General features: G+C 45.6%; 1 protein-coding gene across 1 annotated transcript in view; it reads right to left on the bottom strand.

Annotated features, from left to right (window-relative positions):
- Positions 1-672: 672 nt before the first annotated feature.
- The window catches only part of LOC119374679 (ATP-dependent RNA helicase TDRD9), a gene marked incomplete at its 3' end in the record, with an annotated part of 31,584 nt that continues 15,256 nt past the window's right edge, over positions 673-17,000 (bottom strand). The window contains 13 exon segments of the mRNA XM_049420323.1: positions 673-1,091; positions 2,330-2,548; positions 3,780-3,843; positions 4,465-4,528; positions 5,813-5,975; positions 6,873-7,004; positions 8,144-8,241; positions 9,074-9,178; positions 10,071-10,128; positions 13,366-13,450; positions 14,752-14,809; positions 15,519-15,580; positions 16,384-16,487. Coding sequence (XP_049276280.1) covers positions 673-1,091; positions 2,330-2,548; positions 3,780-3,843; positions 4,465-4,528; positions 5,813-5,975; positions 6,873-7,004; positions 8,144-8,241; positions 9,074-9,178; positions 10,071-10,128; positions 13,366-13,450; positions 14,752-14,809; positions 15,519-15,580; positions 16,384-16,487 — 1,631 coding nt within the window.

Genomic DNA, 17,000 nt, shown 5'->3' with positions numbered 1-17,000 from the left:
TAGTGGACGGCTGAAGAGGGCATCCCTTGTGGATGTGTGCCACTGGATTTTCAAAGCTTCATGAGAGGTTTCCTTGAACACTGCGGAAAAAACTTCCGCACGGAGGCCACAAAATCTTCAAAAAATTTGACGGAACCAAGAATGACCCAATCTGGGACAGAGGCGAGTCTGACGATGCGACGAGCGGTGAAAAGGAGAAAGACGAAGGTGAGGAATAACACTCTCGCAATCGCGTGAATGTGACAAGGGTTGTCTTTTGCTTCTCCCAGTGCAATCGAGCGCTGTAGTTCGACAAAGGCAAGTAGCATTGAAAGCATGTGCAAAAAAGAAAGAAAAGGCTGTCTTTTTATCCGTGCAATGGCCGCCCGCACCCGTGATTTTCACCCTCCAATCTCGGGGAAAAAAAAATACCTGCAGCCATTACACAAGCACAGCAGACTCAGGAAACGTTCCTAAAGCTCTTAAACGAAATTGCTGCTTAAATGGAACAACCATCTCTAATACAATTGGTTTCATACTTGAATTCTGCAGCCTTGTTCAACTCTCAGTAAATGGAACTCCATTTTCATGGTCCCTTCAAGTTCCGCTTAATAAAGTCTACTGTATAAGAGTTTGAATTATCGAGAGTCTACTGTAGTCCCCCCCATGCAAACGCCATGCCACGACACCCACCGGTTCGACTTGAGCCGCCTCTCGCCGTCACCACCGTTGCCGTCAGCGCCGTCCCTGAGCCTGTGCAGCCGCTCGAGCTTCTCCTTGGCGTCCTCGGGCCGGAACAGGGACAGCTCGAGGGGCATGCGCAGCTGGCGCATCTTGACAGCCGTGTAGACGGCAGGCAAAACACCGTCACGGCGCTCCTTCTGCAGGAACTCGACGGCGGCACGCGACTCCTCGAAGACAATTTTCATGCGGCTGCTGCACGGGGCGAGCAGGGAGCGGATGGCATGATCGTACAGGATACCCTGGTTCTGAGGGATCCCATTCAGGATGACCGTGCACAGTGGGTCGGTCATCAGGCCCCGGCAGCAGGCCGCTTCGTCCAGGTCCTCTTGGTAGAAGTAGTTGGGGTAGAACGCACCGCAGATCACCATCTGTGCAAGAGCAGCACGTTGGTGGGGGGGGATGCACTGCTGCACGAAAATCTCTGCTTACACGCCGCATCTGTTGCTGCAGCATGAAGCTGATCCTTCCCAGTTGTGTGCAGCATGTCACCTACTAAGGTCATGTTGTCACTGCCAGGGCCCTTGCTGTACCGTACGCATGCATCTGTTACGAAAGCGTTCATTACGGCATGTCCACTCTGTTTCTGACCGCACACAGTCGTGGCGATGGCAAGCTGCTTTCGTTTATGAAGGTAATGCGTCTGCGCAGCACACTTAGCTGTCTTGCACAAAGAGGCAGCATGAACGGCGGTGCGGCACGTTTGGGTTATCGCCTACCAAATGCGTGCAGTATGAATATAACTGCGCTAGGCAACATGCACTACCGAGTAGTTAGCTGAAGATGCTTATTATAAGGGTTGTCAGTGATTAAGCCGTACTGGCAAATTTGCTGCCTGCCACCACCATGCCACCGAGCATTTCAGGTGCTTATCTGTAAAGACATTACCGCATTACGCTGTGACAGTGGCCCTTCAGATTTTCGACGTGCTTCACCCCATCACGCTTTGGCACTGCGGCAAAGCTGCCTTTCGGACTCTGCTACGACCGCAAACAGATCGACTCGCGAAAGCACTGGTTCGAACTTACGCGATGATAGATGCCACGCAGCAGAATGCCACGCAGCTGAAGTAGGACCTTCAATTAATGCCATTTCGGACATGCAGTTTGGGCAGAAAGTCTGAAAAATTGGACGCCGAAGAGTTTCCGCATCCGAAATTTTGGGTTGGGCGTTCTTATCATCTTCACGAACCAGCATGTGATCTCTTCATCCTTTTCTTTCTCTTCTGCTTCACTCCCAGAACATAAGTGCCGATTTGTCCGGCATATGCAATAACCCTGATGGGCAAGAGAATGAGTACAGAGAGAGAGAGAGAGAGAAAGAAAAAAGAGAAAAACAGAAAGATAGAAATAGACACAAAAAAGAAATAGAAGAAAGAGAGAGCATGCGCACCCAAGCATACCCAGTATAGCTAGGGGTGGGAGAGGGAAGTGAGGGTGAGGAGGAGGGAAAGGAGGAGGGCAACGCCACCAGCTCCACCGCTTCCTCAGTCTTTGCACCACTAGTGCGTAGCTGCCCTAACTTTCTTTCACAAGGAAGTCATTGTAATCGGCTACTTTTACCTTTTTGTAACACATGCAAGACCGATCAGAAGCAACCCAACCCATACCCGGAGAATGATGAGGTGCTGGTCCGGGTTGAGCGGGGCCCGGTTGGGCCGGTCCAGGCAGTGGATGTTGAACTTGACAAGGCGCATCTGGATCTCCTGGACCAGCTGCTCCACCTCGAGGAGCCGCTTGTACTGGAGGAAGTTGCGCGAGGCCCACTCACGCTCGTTGAGGCCCCCGCGCCTCGAGAACGCCCCCTGCATCCGCATGTCCTGCCACACCTGCGTGTTGAAGCGTGGGAGAGAGGACGGGGGTGAAAAACGTTTCACTTACGTTCGTCAACGCAGAGCAGCAGACCAACGAAGCTGAACCCAGATGTACACATTTTGTTTAAGTGTACTTTCCCAGCCCCAAAAGGCATTGTGCACGGGAGGATGTCACACAGAAACATGCAGCGACAATGTGAACTAAAATGTCACAGTTTTGCCACAAAGGCGAAGCAATGAATGCGATAGCAACGAATTGGAATGTTACAGGCTAACAGCTGACTCCTTTAGGATCCGGTAACTACAAAATGCTGGCATTTTGATGTATGTAATTGTATTGTCCTCTCCATTATGACCCCTCTGTGAGGGTTGACAGTATTAATAAATAAATAAGGAAATGTGGCCACTCCAGCAGGCAAAGTTGCTTTCGTGCTGTCGCGCTTCAATGCAAATAAAGCAGTAAGAGCACAGCATGTAAAAGGGTATGAGCAGTCCATTGATATCGGTTGAGAAAGCACGCACGCCAGCTCGCGCAACAGCGGCCTTTCGACCGAAGTTCACAGTTGCCGCCCGAGCAACGCAGCCTCCCCACTGGCGCCCCTTCATGTTCCTTGCCCGATGGAGCTGATCGGACCAGTGCATTCCACCTGCTTGAGCCAGGCCCATCCGCAGCCTCCGCAAGCTTTCGCTCGCACGTAGAACATACGATGCACAGGGCAATATTATCGATATGGACTTTATATGAAACGCGACGACGATGGCAAAAATGTGCTTCAAGTGTAAATATACGTAACTGCTATAGCAATAAAAGTGCATTAGCAGCATAAGGAAAAAGAAATTTTAAGCTTGAAAGTAGCGGGATTTTAAGCAGGCAATACATACTGGCCGCATTCCAATACTCACCGTTAACGACTATTTAGAGAGCTAATGCAGATGAGCAGCCATATTAAATCTCAGTCCGGTTCTGGCAAACTCAGCAGAAAAAAAAAAAAGACTGCTTTGTGAAAACAGCACTGAAGAAAAAAAAAAGGATGCAGGCCACTTCACTGTCCTAACAAGATGGCAGCTCAGCAGAAAGTTCCAAAACTCGACAGCAAGGTCCTCTACTCACAGGAACAAGCAGTCATGCTTCCTTGCACACTCAACTGAGCTTTCAACAGAGTCGTTCACATGCAAAAAACACGATCTGCAAGTTCTTTTTCCTTTATTTTTAAAGTGTTAGTGAGCTTGAAATTGGCCTTCGTACCTTGTAGGCCTTCAGCATGGCCAAGCAGTCGCTGAAGGATCCCTCGGCCCACGCCATGCGAGATCTAGAAGCGAAACAGTAGGCAAACACGTCAAAAACTGTGTGTGTCCAAGACGAGCACTCGACGTTCAAGGTACACTTTAAAGGTATCATGATCTACTCCTCGGCCTTGGTGAGAAAACACATCCTGCGGATAGCAGGCATTGATATGAACAGATCAACCAAATCTTGCAGTTGTGCCTGGCAAGGAGAGTTTAGAAGCGGACAGCGAAGTTGCCATTTTGTCAGGCACCTTTTTTTCATACGGAGGCCTGTGCTCACTCTCTTCGGAGCTGCCAGCACCTGCTGTTTAGTGTTGCAGAACAGGTAGCGTGCTACAGGCAGTTGCATTATTTCAAAGGTTTGGATATAAGATGGTGTGAAAGGCAACGGATGAGACTTCTTTCAGTGAAAGGCGGTCAGTAAGTGAAAAAAATTTTTGTTCAAAGTAACCATTGAGATCTGAGAGCCTCAACTTATGGGAGTTTACTTTTTTTCTATTGAAATACATGGAACTTTGCCAAACCAGCTGTGCACTTCGAAATATAAGTATGAGTTTAAACTCAGAGATTTCAAATCGTAGAGATTCTACCGCACAACAGTGACGGGGTTCAAGCAACGCCCGCCTGTGTGCGAGTACACTCACTTGTACGCTTCAAGCAGCTTCTGGAATGGCCTCGAGAACATGGACTGGATGGAGAGGCAAGCCGCTACATATGAAAAAATAGCAAAGAAAAAAAAATGAAGACATAGGAACACGGAGACATGAAGCTAGAGCTATGCTGAAATCTGGCAAGTTAAGCGACTGGCATTTGATGCTTGCTACCACTTTTCAGACCACAATGATGTATGAAAGCTGCCTGCGCAGCGAAATCAAATACGCTAGCATAAGCCTAATTGCAGTACTGGCAACAGCCTATCATCCCAGCCGGTGTCTGTATTGTTGTGACACGATGGTGACAATTTTTGCGTAGGTGGACAATGAGGCGCTCTTTTTAAACAAAAGCTTGTTCACAAGAGAAGTTATTTTGCACACTAAGCTAGCAATGATAGAGAACTGTCTCATGTTTTCAGTGTTAATAATATCTGGGGTTTAATATCCCAAAACCACTGGTATGATTATGAGGGACGCCGTAGTGGAGGGCTCCGGAAATTCTGACCACCTGGGGTTCTGTAACGTGCACCTAAATCTAAGTACATGGGCCTCAAACAGTTTCGCCTCCATCGAAAATGCAGCCGCCGTGGCCGGGATTTGATCCCGCGACCTTTCGGGTCAGCAGTCGAGCGCCATAACCACTAGACCACCGTGGCGGGGCTGTTTTCAGTGTTATAAGAAGTCATGTGATGAACCGGCGAAGTGTTTAGTTAAGGCATCGGCCACCATCCTATTCACTATGGTTGTGTAGCCTTACAAAGAAAAATGCAGAAAACATAAATCACAGTGGACCACATAGAGAATGACAACCTAATCCCAATAAATAGTTGCACAACAATGGCACCAACGGACATGAAACATACATAAATTGACACTCTGTCAAGGTGCATTCACCAGGTTTAATATCATGGAAAAGTGGGCAGGTTGGTAAGGTTGGCAAGGTTGATTGGTAAGCTAAGGTGGAGTTTGGGAGGCTGCTAAGATGAACTGCACGCAATTAACACCTGGGCTCATGAGAAATCTTTGCTAGTCACAATGCAACGTTACCAGCCCGCCCAACTTGCCACATTTTTCAGTCAAATTTCTAGTGCACAGGGCTGTAGTCTGAGTCAGTGCCTGTTACATCGTTCCGTTTCCGAGTCCACATCTTTATTGTACGCTATTTGCTCATCACCATGTCACCACGTTTAGTCTTGTTCTGAGTGCGAAAATCAGAAGTGCCTTGCCTGGTCGTCACTTAGAGTACACGTGTTCCAGGTGAATAGACTCTGGGACATCTTAAACCCTGGTATGTACTTTGCTACCACCTCCACCAACGTCAAAGCCAACATTCGCTCACCCATGATGATGCAGTCTTCCATGACACCAAAGACAAAGCCCAGCAGGATCATCTTGCTGAGGCAGACGTCCATGGGCAGTTGGGCCATCACCTTACCCACAAATGTCAGCTCGCCATCGTACTGGTAGAAGGTGCCGCCAATCACCGTCGTCAAGGCACTCACCTGCGAGTCCATCATGGCAGAGTTGGCAAAAGCTGCTAACAAGTTCAGTCTGCTGTCAAGTTTCTAATTAAATGAAAGGCAGAGGTTCAAGAGAACATGGAGGACTGAATAAATGAAAAATCCTTGAACGCGGGAATGTTGCGGGAGTCAACGTTTCGACAAGTGCTCATGTCTTCTTCCAGGCAGTTGTCATGAAGACAAGACCACTTGTCGAAACATATGTTGGCTCCAGCGGCACCCTGTGTTAGAAGATTTTTATCTAATTAAATTAAGAAGATTTAAGTAAAAAAGGGGGAGGGGTGCACTCCAAATCAACTTAGGTGGGGTGAGCAGGCAGGAATCTGGAGTAGGTCGGACCACCTGGGGTTCTTGAACATGCATCTAAACTCAAGTGCACACGCGTTTTTTGCATCCTGCTGTCATTTGTTATTTCAACACACACTCCAGAAAAAAACAGTGGTTGTCACCAACGGCATCACGGACAGCAATCACATAGTCGCATGGCTGTCATGCAGTCACGCAACTATAGTCGCGTAGGAGCTCGGCCAGTGAGCTTGCGATGGTCCAAGTTTCTGGCAAAGCATTCCCGCTCCTGTTTTCCCATACTGTTCCTGCACACAACTACAGCACTGCTGACATCGCCACTTCATTTCAATTGGACACTAGCGTCGTTTTCACTCTTTTGCTTTGCATGTTTGCTGCGTTTCAAAGCTCGGCGCTCTCCGAGGACCGCCCAAATTAACTGTGGTGCAAGCCAAACACACGCGTTTCAGGCCAATAAACAATGCTGATGCCTTGTCGGAACACAGAATGAGCTAAAATTACCATATTTTCGTAATTAATGGGGTCAAATTAGCAAGGTTTTACTATATCTCCAATGCCGCTGCTACAACGAACCTCCTTGAGGACCAGAATGGCCCGCTCGATGTCGCCCAAGTCCGGCGGATCCAGACAGAGGCCCAGCATGGCCCGAGGCTCGTCCAGCGCCAGTTTCTTCACCTTCAGCACCGTCAGCTCCAACGGGCAACGCTGCGGCACGGACAACACGGAGCAACGCAATGTAACACAGAGACACGAAACAGGTGACAAGCACTGCGCAACGTTTTAATGGTTTTCCTGAAACAGCTGTTTGAAACTCCAAGTGCAGTTAGGCTACAACTTCAGTCATGCAGGTCCACCGCCTTCTCGCAGTCATTTGTACTGCGCACTGCCAAGGAGTGGAGTTGCCTTTCTGCCTCAACAATCACCGTCGCTGATCACCAGTTATTCAAGTACGTCATAGGTGACATTGCATAACTATAGGAACATTGTTCATCACACTGTTAAACCCACACCCGCGAACGTGATAGCTAACGTTGTATATGTAGGTGCCCTTTGTTTGCATACACGTTCTTTTGCTTTAGGAACCCCTGTTCACTGAATTAACCCATTTTGCTTGCAACCAGTCCTCTCTATACTGTCGTATTGGCCCTGAGGGTATGTTAAAGAAATAATCTAGAGTAAACCTTGTTTAAATTCAGGATGGATGGTTCTTATAATGTGATTGTGGAAGCTTTCTTTTCCCCCATTTAAATAGTTGAACTGCTTTAAAGGGGACACAGATGTATAAGACTTGAGTATAAGAGACACCAGTTTTTTAAGAGAGTTGCGTGTAAGAGACACCGGTGTGCTTACATCAAAATAGGGGTTGATCAGAAAAAGAGAATATGGTACAATGCTTACAAGAAACATCACATGTAAGGGGCAAGGAGTGCTCCCCATAGTGTGTGTCTAATAAAATAGGTTCAAATGCACATACAATACTGCCGGGATCAAATGTGCAGTCCGAATCATCCATCAGATCGAACTAAACAGATTTCTAACAATCTAAATTCCACCGTACTCTAACAATCTCTTGGTGCAAGCACAGGTGATAGTTCTCCAAGGCACACTCAAGCAATCTTCGTCGAATACTCTCGGGCCAATGCCAACTCGGAATATCAATGCACAAGTCTGACGAACATCCGCTTATTTGCATACGCCCGTACAACACCTGTAAAAATGCACAGAGTATGCGCCACTAACAAGCGTGGCATTTCAAAGGCTGCACCACACGATGAAGTGAAGTGCGTAAGTCTACGAAGGCTTGAGGAAAGTACAAAGTCAAAAGCAGTTGGGCCAGTACAAACCTGCATTTCGGGGATGCCGTATTCGGGCAGTTGGTTCTGGTAGAAGCTCTCGGGTATCATGCGGTAGAGCCGACCCTCGGACACACGACCGGCACGACCTGCATTCGAAACGAGAAAGGAAAAAGATGGAGGGGGGGGGGGGGTTAATGACTCGAGATTAGTCTTTCTTGATCTTTTATCTGTCCAAGAAATGTTTCCTACCGAGTTGGACAAACTCTTGCAGACAACGCACAGATTATAGCAAAACAGATGTCGGTAAAATTTACCGCAGTTTTGCACGCTGTACAGCGCTCAAGCATTGAAACGCGACAATTTAGGGCCGAGTGATGCGCAGCATACTTTCGCTTCGCCATCCTTAGTTTGTGTCATATCGGCATAATTTCGACTCGGACAGTTACATCAGAGGCAACACCAGCTTTGGAGGACAGATTCGTGGCAACGTGACGTGGTTATCTCGAGGAATTGCAGCAGTCGTTGTACTAAAAGTTTTGATGCCGTGTTTCAGTCCGTGAGCACAGTACAAAGAAGTGACTGCAAGAAGGATATGGGTTTTTACGTTTTCAATTTTACACATACTTCTGCACCCAAACGACTGCGACGCTCCCTACTTTTAGGAATTATGTAATTTATGAAACTGCAGATCCACGAAACACGGAACTGCGAATTTCATTACGTTGAAGTTTGTTACATAGAATTTGAACTGTATATCTCTCAAAAGGTTTTCTTTTGTATGAAATGGGAAAGTATTCGGTGCACAGCAGTTTCATGTCGAGCAGTTCCGCTGTGCCGAACAGGGCACTACCAAGTGTTCTCTCGAAACCTCGCACTGCAAACTTTTGTTCTGCTTGAAGAAATATGAAAACCAGTGCATTCTGTAGTATACGAGACCATAAACATAGCGTTTTAATGATTCACGGTGGAGATGCTGACCTTGCCTCTGCTTGCAGTTGGCCTTTGATGCCCACTCCATCTTGAGGCACGAGTATTTGGTCTCCGGGTCACACACCAGGCACTTGGTCAGGCAAAAGTCCACAACTGGACCGAGGAGAAACTGCAGCTGTACTAAAAGCACTATCAATACTATAGTCATGCACTTTTATTGGATATTCAGGGAAACCTGCTCTTTCTTCTTGATAACATTCTAGGCCCGTAAACTTTTTAAAAAATCAAATGATATGGGGGGGGGGGGGGAATTGCTTTTTTTCTTTCCTTTTCTTTCTTCAAGATCATCCGAAGTTTGTAGGACATATGCGCTTTATGTACTGCAGCACATTCTTGCCCTTCGATGATATCTTCCGCACTATACATCACTACGGAAACAATAAACTCAAACTTCGTTGCCTCTTGGTTACGGCGAACTTGCTGTTGATATGCAGCAGTTTGCCTCACAATAAACATTTGTAAGTACAGCACCAGTCTCTACGCCTACATTGCACTTTACCTTTAGTGAAAAAAAAAACATAAGCAAAGGACTTGTGCAATACATTACGGGAGACACAGCACGCAAGCAGCAGCGAACGCGAGAACAGCACAACTGTGCATTGCACCTCTGCAGAGCTGTGACCTGCCACGCATGCACTGTCTATACAATGCATGTGTGCCAGGCAGTGGCACGGAAGTGTTGATATACGTACATCTATACTGTCTACGAAGTGCTATTGCAATGAAAATAACTTCATTTACACTGGCATGCAGCAAAGCAAATCTCGCAGAAAATTGGAGATTTTCCACCGGTTCCAGCAGTCATTCAGGTATCTACCGTACGTGACATAAAGTGATAAACGCAACCAAACGAGAACAAATGAGGAAACAGACACATTCAAAGCATCATTTCTTCCTCAGTCTTTGTTCGGTTGCGCTTAGTACTCCGAATGACTACTTACAACTGGCTAGCCCTCCAACTTGACTCAACAAAGTTCATACTCACCATACTTGATGTCGGGAACGGTGATGGAGCTCTCCGCAATGTTGGTTGAAAGGATGATCTGCAGAGATATGGAAGATTGAGCAAACGTGACTTCAGCATACGCAACTTTCTCCTGCGTACAGTGCCCCCGCTCGTGTAAGGGCAGCACGCACTGTTTTAGCAATACAGTAAAAGCTCGTTAATTCGACACCCGTTAATTCGGAAATTCGGATAATTCGGACGGCTCTATTGGTCCCGGCCGAAGTGCATGTTAATCTACGGGACCAAACCTTCGTTATTTCGTCAGAATTGGACTCCGCACCGCTTAATTCGGACAAATGTTGACGGCTGCCGCTACACAAAAGTGTGGTAAGGCAGCGCTGGCACCACTGGAGCGAAACCGAAACCTGAGTGACATCGCCATCGTCATCAACTAGTGGGGGCGATCGCAGCGTCACTGAACGTCGGCATCTTCTTTCTTCGCTCCACTGCGCCTCCGACGCCATTTTCCCTTGTGTTGTGTCGGCACCGTCTCTTCTTGCGGAGTTCTCTTTTTTTTCCCCGTTGTGACCGTGTTTACATGTGAGGCCCGAGCGTGCGGCAGTAGCTGACGATGGCATCGGCGAGGTGTCAGCCGAGTCCACCGACGATGACTGCCCGACCTTCGATGCTGTCCTTTCCCTCAGATATGACCCTTCAAGACTACATCGTGATTGATGATTGTGTCGCCACGACTGGTCTCCTGCCCGATCAAGAAATTATTAATGATGTCGCGAACTCATCGCACCTCACGGGAAGTCTCGGAGGCTCTTTTGATATTAGAGGACGTTTGCCTGAGCACTTCCGACACTTTGCGTGCTGTTGGCCATTTGGAAGAGTTAAGAAAAAATTGTAATGTCAGCCGGAATCTGCGCGAAAACGCAGACGACCATTACAAAATACTTCAGCAAATAAAGGTATGCTTCTCCAACTTGATTTTAATGTTGTTTTTCCTGTTCATTCGTTAATTCGGCATTCGGTTAATTCGGACATTTTTTCCGGTCCCGTGAAATCCGAATTAACGAGCTTTTACTGTACTATCAACAAGGTACAGCCCTTGCACCAGTGCTGGTCATTTCCGTCCAGTTTCTCCAACGACGCACAATCTTCGTGGTACGTACATTTGTACAAAAAGAGTGAACGGTGTCTTTGTGATGTTAGTTCACGCTTTGCAAGCCGTGCCACTGGTGCCCACCTAGTTCCATCTATTGACGCTGTTAACATTGCCCGGGCTCGGTTCAGTGGCATGTTTGTGCCTATATTTGTACCCCCTGGCATTATATTGCAGTTAAGATACGCTTTCCACTTTAAAGCTTTCTGAGAGAGCGCCAGAAGGCATCGCACATTTCGCACAGCAAGTTGTTAAGCACTTTTTCAGCCCTAATTCGGGGCATACCACGGACGTTCCACTCCTACCAAAGTGTGTACATAACCTTATAGCTTAAAGCTCGCAATTAAAAACCTAACAAAAATATGAAAAATATGACAACACGCAATAATCGTTCAAATTTCATGAAAGTACAAAGCAAAGGCCCCTTCTCTGGGAAGCATATTTGTTTATTAAGCAACCTAAAGCCTCAGTTGTTTAACCATCAAAAGAATTTTAAAAATTACAACACACACAAACATTAAAGCTTTTGCAATAAGTTTAAAGCAAAATAAAAATCCCTACTCTATGACTCATATTTGTTTCTTATTAAATAACAGCAACACTCTTCATGCTTTAATGAAGACAATGCACTTGATGTACAGGGGGGATGAAAAGAAATGCACACAGCGTGGCGCGCTATTTATCATCACGCTCTGACCTTGGTTGCAATGAAAAAAACGTGCTAGAATGGTTTTCGACTGTATCATGGATGACTCTATTGGCTTTTTATTACCATCCAGGCTACAACCGCTCAAAAAGAAAGGTGAAACAGCGAAGAATGTAGATGCCACACTGTTCGCGTTTCTTTCCATCCTCACTGCACATTTTAACGTCTCTTGCATACTGTTGCGTCACAACATCCAGTGAGCCCCATTCCAGAGCTACCACTGAATGAAAAAAAGCAAATTACAGTCAAACCTAGTCATAGCGAAGCTGCATATGACATGAAAATAGCTTCGTTACTATATCCAAATATTTCTTATAAACGGGTCTTCATAACACTGTATTCACTACAAGACTTCGTTATAACTGAGATCGCATTATACAGTAGAACCCCGCTGTTACGTTCCTCACTGCTGCGTTTTCCCGGCTGTTACGTCGTTTTCCGCCGGTCCCGGCATAGCTCCCATAGGATACAATGTATTGGGAACCCCGCTGTTACGTCGTAACTGTCGGACCGTTCCCGTATGATACGTCGCGAAGTGCGCTCGGAGCCGACCGAGTGACTACCAAAGAGAGCGGCCATGGTGCATTTTCACGCAGCTTGGCCTCGTTTGACCGTAATATTAGCCGCATGAGAGGCGCAAGCAACAGAATCTTTCAATTGATGCAAACAAAAGCATGACCTTCGAGATTCAAATTGCAAAGATGGCGTCTATGACGTAACTGCGCGCGAAAGCAAGGCCTTCGAGATTGGCATTTACTATTGACAAAAGCATAGCCTTTGAGATTTGCATTGCACAAACATGGCGTGTATGACGTAATTGCTTGCGAAAGCAAGGCCTTCGAGATTGGCATTCACTTCTGCCATCGCGTTGGCGTAGACTCATCATCATCGTTATTTTTCGGAGAACGGGAGGAGTTCGAGCTGGTTGGAGCTCGCATGGTCGTGCGTGCGGTTCGCGGTCGGACTCGCCGCGCTGGTCGTGATTGCGTGTGCTTAGTTCTTTCATGCCTACAGCTGTTGGTGTTAAAAAAATCACATACGTTGATTACATTTCTGTGGATGAGGCCGTCCTTAGCTCCGCGTTTCTATCCATCGACTAGATCGCGGCTGAGCGCGCCAATTTTCGTGCTGCTCGTAAGAATTGAAATAAAATTCTGTACCACTAAATATTTTGCCGTTTTTCCTGTTTTTCGTCTCTTATGTTTCCCGTCTCTTACGTTTATTTCCTACGGTCCCTTCAAAAACGTATCAGCGGGGTTCTACTGTAATTGATACTTTGTTATAACTGATATTTTGTTATAACCGAAATTTCATTAAAACAGATACTTCGTTATAACCAAGATTTTGTGATGACCGAAAATTTTTGTGTATTTGTTATATACTGTATTAACTGCACAACTTCGTTATAACCAATATTTCGTTTCCCTGAGGCTCGAATGCATACTGAGGCCTTAATCTACCTTGCGGTGACCCTTGGGAGGAGCCAGAAAGACTGACTGCTGTTCCTGTTGAGTCACTGTGGAGTGAAGCGGCAGCACTGTCCATCTATAGAAAAAGAAATGAGAGAGAGAGAAAGGCATTTCTAATAGAGCTGCGCGAATAGCAAAATTTTGGGTGCGAAGTGAATTCGAATATTGAAGTGTGAGTGCGAATCGAATCGAATATTTTTCGAATATTTCTAGAATAATTTTCGAATACTTCGAAGCGAAATTGCAGTTAGAGAGGATTCCTAAGCACATTCCTATGAGATAGCAACATGAAAGTGTTTCTTTTTGCTAGGTTGATGAAGCGCTGGCGGGGTGGTGTTTCATATTTGTCTTGTGTAGAGGACGAATTCCATTTGTGTACATGATTTGGTGCAACCAAAGTGTTGCTGACAACGCTTTACACGTGATAGGCAAAGATGCCATTTCCTCAGCCTCTCCTCCTCTTTCAACTTCTGTGGAAACCCAACTGATGTGGCGGACAAGGGTGTGCTCCCTTCAAGTCCGAGTTCCAAATCTTCCTCGTAGACGTCTATATATAAGAATATCTGAAATTTTGGATGCTAAAAAGCTTCGGCTTCTGATTTTTCGGACTTTCTGCCCAAATTTAAGGTCCAAAACAGCATTAATTGAGCCCCCACCTCTGCCACATCTTTCATCTCCATGTTGGAATCAGCATCTGCGACCGTAGCAGAGTATGAAAGGCAGCTTTGCCGCAATACCGGGGTGTGATGAGGTGAAGCATATTGAAAATCTAGGGACCACTTCCAATCGGACGTTGACCGTCTCTTGGCAAAGTTCAACCGTAACGGAGCTCGAAAGGCAGCTTTGCTGCAATACCTGGGTGTGATGAGGTGAAGCATATTGAAAATCTGAAGGGGTCACTTTCAATCAGACGTTGACTGCATTTGTCTTGTTTTTGGGAAGTTCAAATAGTTCGAATAGTAAAATTCCAGTGCGAATCGAATCGAATAGCAAACACTATTCGAAAAATATTCAACATTTCGAATATTCGCACGCCCCTAATTTCTAATCATTAAAGTCAAGAAAGGAAAGATACTAAGGCAACCTTAACAGTGTTGTTTCACAACACTGGTCAAGAACAGTAATCATAACTGAATCTGCAGCAATAAGGTTGCAAGGATGACCAGGCAAAGAAGCTGCAAGCAACACTTTGAGGGGAACCTGCTGGCCACCTCATACAGGTGGCAGCCTTTCTACATATACTAAGCCTTTGTTTACCTCTTTTTCCACACGTCTTCTAGCAAAATGTATTCATAGTTTATGCACAATTACTTCAGTCCTTTGTTATCCAAATTAATGAGGGTTCACTGTATTTCAATGAGGAAGAGGGGGTTGTACCTCAGCGAAATGCAGTCGTCCCGAAGCATGTCAGTGAACATGGAGATCTCTTCGTAGCCTGAATAAAAGAAAAAAAAAAGCAACGAATAAGCGCCTCAATTAGAGCAATGTTAGTCACACAACCTAATCAGACTTGTAAACTTTGACACAATAATTATGATGATGACAGCGACCTTGTCTCTAACCATACAATGGTCACAAGATCAGATGGTGCAAAGCCTATGGTATTCAGATAAGCGTCTCTCCGTGCATTAAATGTTGGACGATGAACGAATGAGCGCATGCGACCTTTCGGCAAAGATCAAAGTGTAAACTCGCGACCACGGACTCTGCAACAAAACAATCACGACTGTTCGCTTGTTGATGTTTCCCTGACAGTTCAAAGGCCCCATCTGGTAAAAAGATCTCCATTCCACGAAGTCAGCCCGTATTTCGTGCAGGTGCAATTTCTCTTATTTCTGCTGTCATTGTTTATATAATTTTTCTCTTATTGTTTGTCTAGTTGTTTATACTGTTTGCATAATTATCTTGTTCTTTCTTCTTCGGCCATCATCTGCCACGACAGTCGTGCCTCTGACCTGAATCGTCACAGTGTGCCAACTTTTATCGCCGAGCTTCATACGCCCGCATCGCAAATCTTCAAAGTGGGGGAACGTACGTTCGAATGTCAAAGTAGCTGTCGGGTATCAATTTACAACCATTCTTGACTCAACTAACTGCTCAATCTCATGGCACCTTGACCTGCAGAGCACTGCTGGCCTACTCACCGGGAAGGAAGACTAGGACAGCACCTCGGCTCGGAGCAAACCTCTCCTTGTTCATATCCACACTACAAGACAAAAAAAAAAAAAAAAAAATTAGAGAGCAAAACTTCAACAACTGCAACTAGCATTGAACCGATTCACACCGATGACGGTTATTCGGAAAACTCTTTCCAGAACCAGCGTCTGTGTGAAATTCGCGCAATATTGCAAGAACTGGTGAAGTGAACACACAATGAAGATGCGATGATGACACCAACGTGACGATGGCGTAACTTTGATGAGGGCGCTGAGGCACGGTACAACGGCAATGACTGCGCTGACACGACGTCAACGCCAACACGTGCGCTTTGACAGCCACTGAAGTGACAAATTTTATTTTATTATGAAATACGCTACATTCTGAGGTCATTTCATTTTTTAATATTAATGTTTCATCACATATAAAAATTTAGTTAGAACATCTCGTCTTAAACAATTTGAGACAAAATGAAAATATTCACCGACCAGGTCTCATGGGAGCAGCGGATAGAGGAAAGAGTATGTGAATAAACCACTTATTCGCTTCTTTTGTGCTTCTCGCAAACAAAACTTCACAATAAACAATGTGCTTGCAGAAACTTGCCAATATTGTGAATAGAATTGTCACTATCAAGACTTAACAACAAGTGCTATTTGAAATTCATTTTGATAGTGAATTTAGTAGAAACTCACTTTTGGCACTGCTTAATTGGTATTCGACTTGACCTCGGAAAATTACTCTAAGCCCATCCTCACAGGTTCATCACCGTTGAAGTGATTATTTCAAGCTTTGCAGAAACGCATGATTTAAACTATTACAGATCAGATCCTGTTGCGGTAATAAACTTACTTTTGCTCCATGGCTTCGATCCTGTCGAAGATCTTGATCAGACGGTGGGCGATGCGAAACGACTCCGGCGCGATGCAGGGGTCACACGGATCAAATTCTGGAAGCTGTTGGCATAAACCACAGCAGGGAAAAAAAAAGCGAGACTGCTTAGCAAAGCACTTATACAAGAACTGCATATTATGCCATGTAGATGCCAACCATGAATCCAGACACTGTAATTAGGGCACCATTGAAACACTGCCCCAGTGATGGAATGTATAAAAAAAGTCAAATTCTGCAGTTTCAGGTGCTGAAACGAAGATATGGTTGTGAAGCATCCTGCAGTGCGGGACTCGAAATTTATAACATGTGGTTTATGGATCTGCTATTAAATATAAATACACAAGTATTCTTGCATTTTGCCATCATAAATGTTTGGCCACTGCGACCAGGAATAGGACCCGCATCTTCATGCTTAGAAAAGCAACATCGCGGCACTTAAGGGGGGACATGGGTCCTGAAATTTTTTTTTAAATTTCTTTGTCGATTGAGATGAAACTTGCTCAGTTTATGCATATTTGTGTGCAGATTTCAAATATGCAATTACTTTTCTAGTATATGATGTAGTTTTTAAAATA

The sequence above is a fragment of the Rhipicephalus sanguineus genome, chromosome 11 (genome assembly GCF_013339695.2).
Source record: "Rhipicephalus sanguineus isolate Rsan-2018 chromosome 11, BIME_Rsan_1.4, whole genome shotgun sequence".
NCBI lineage: Eukaryota > Metazoa > Arthropoda > Arachnida > Ixodida > Ixodidae > Rhipicephalus > Rhipicephalus sanguineus.
Note: the sequence above shows the minus strand (reverse complement) of the source record. Positions and strands in the feature narration are given on the sequence as shown.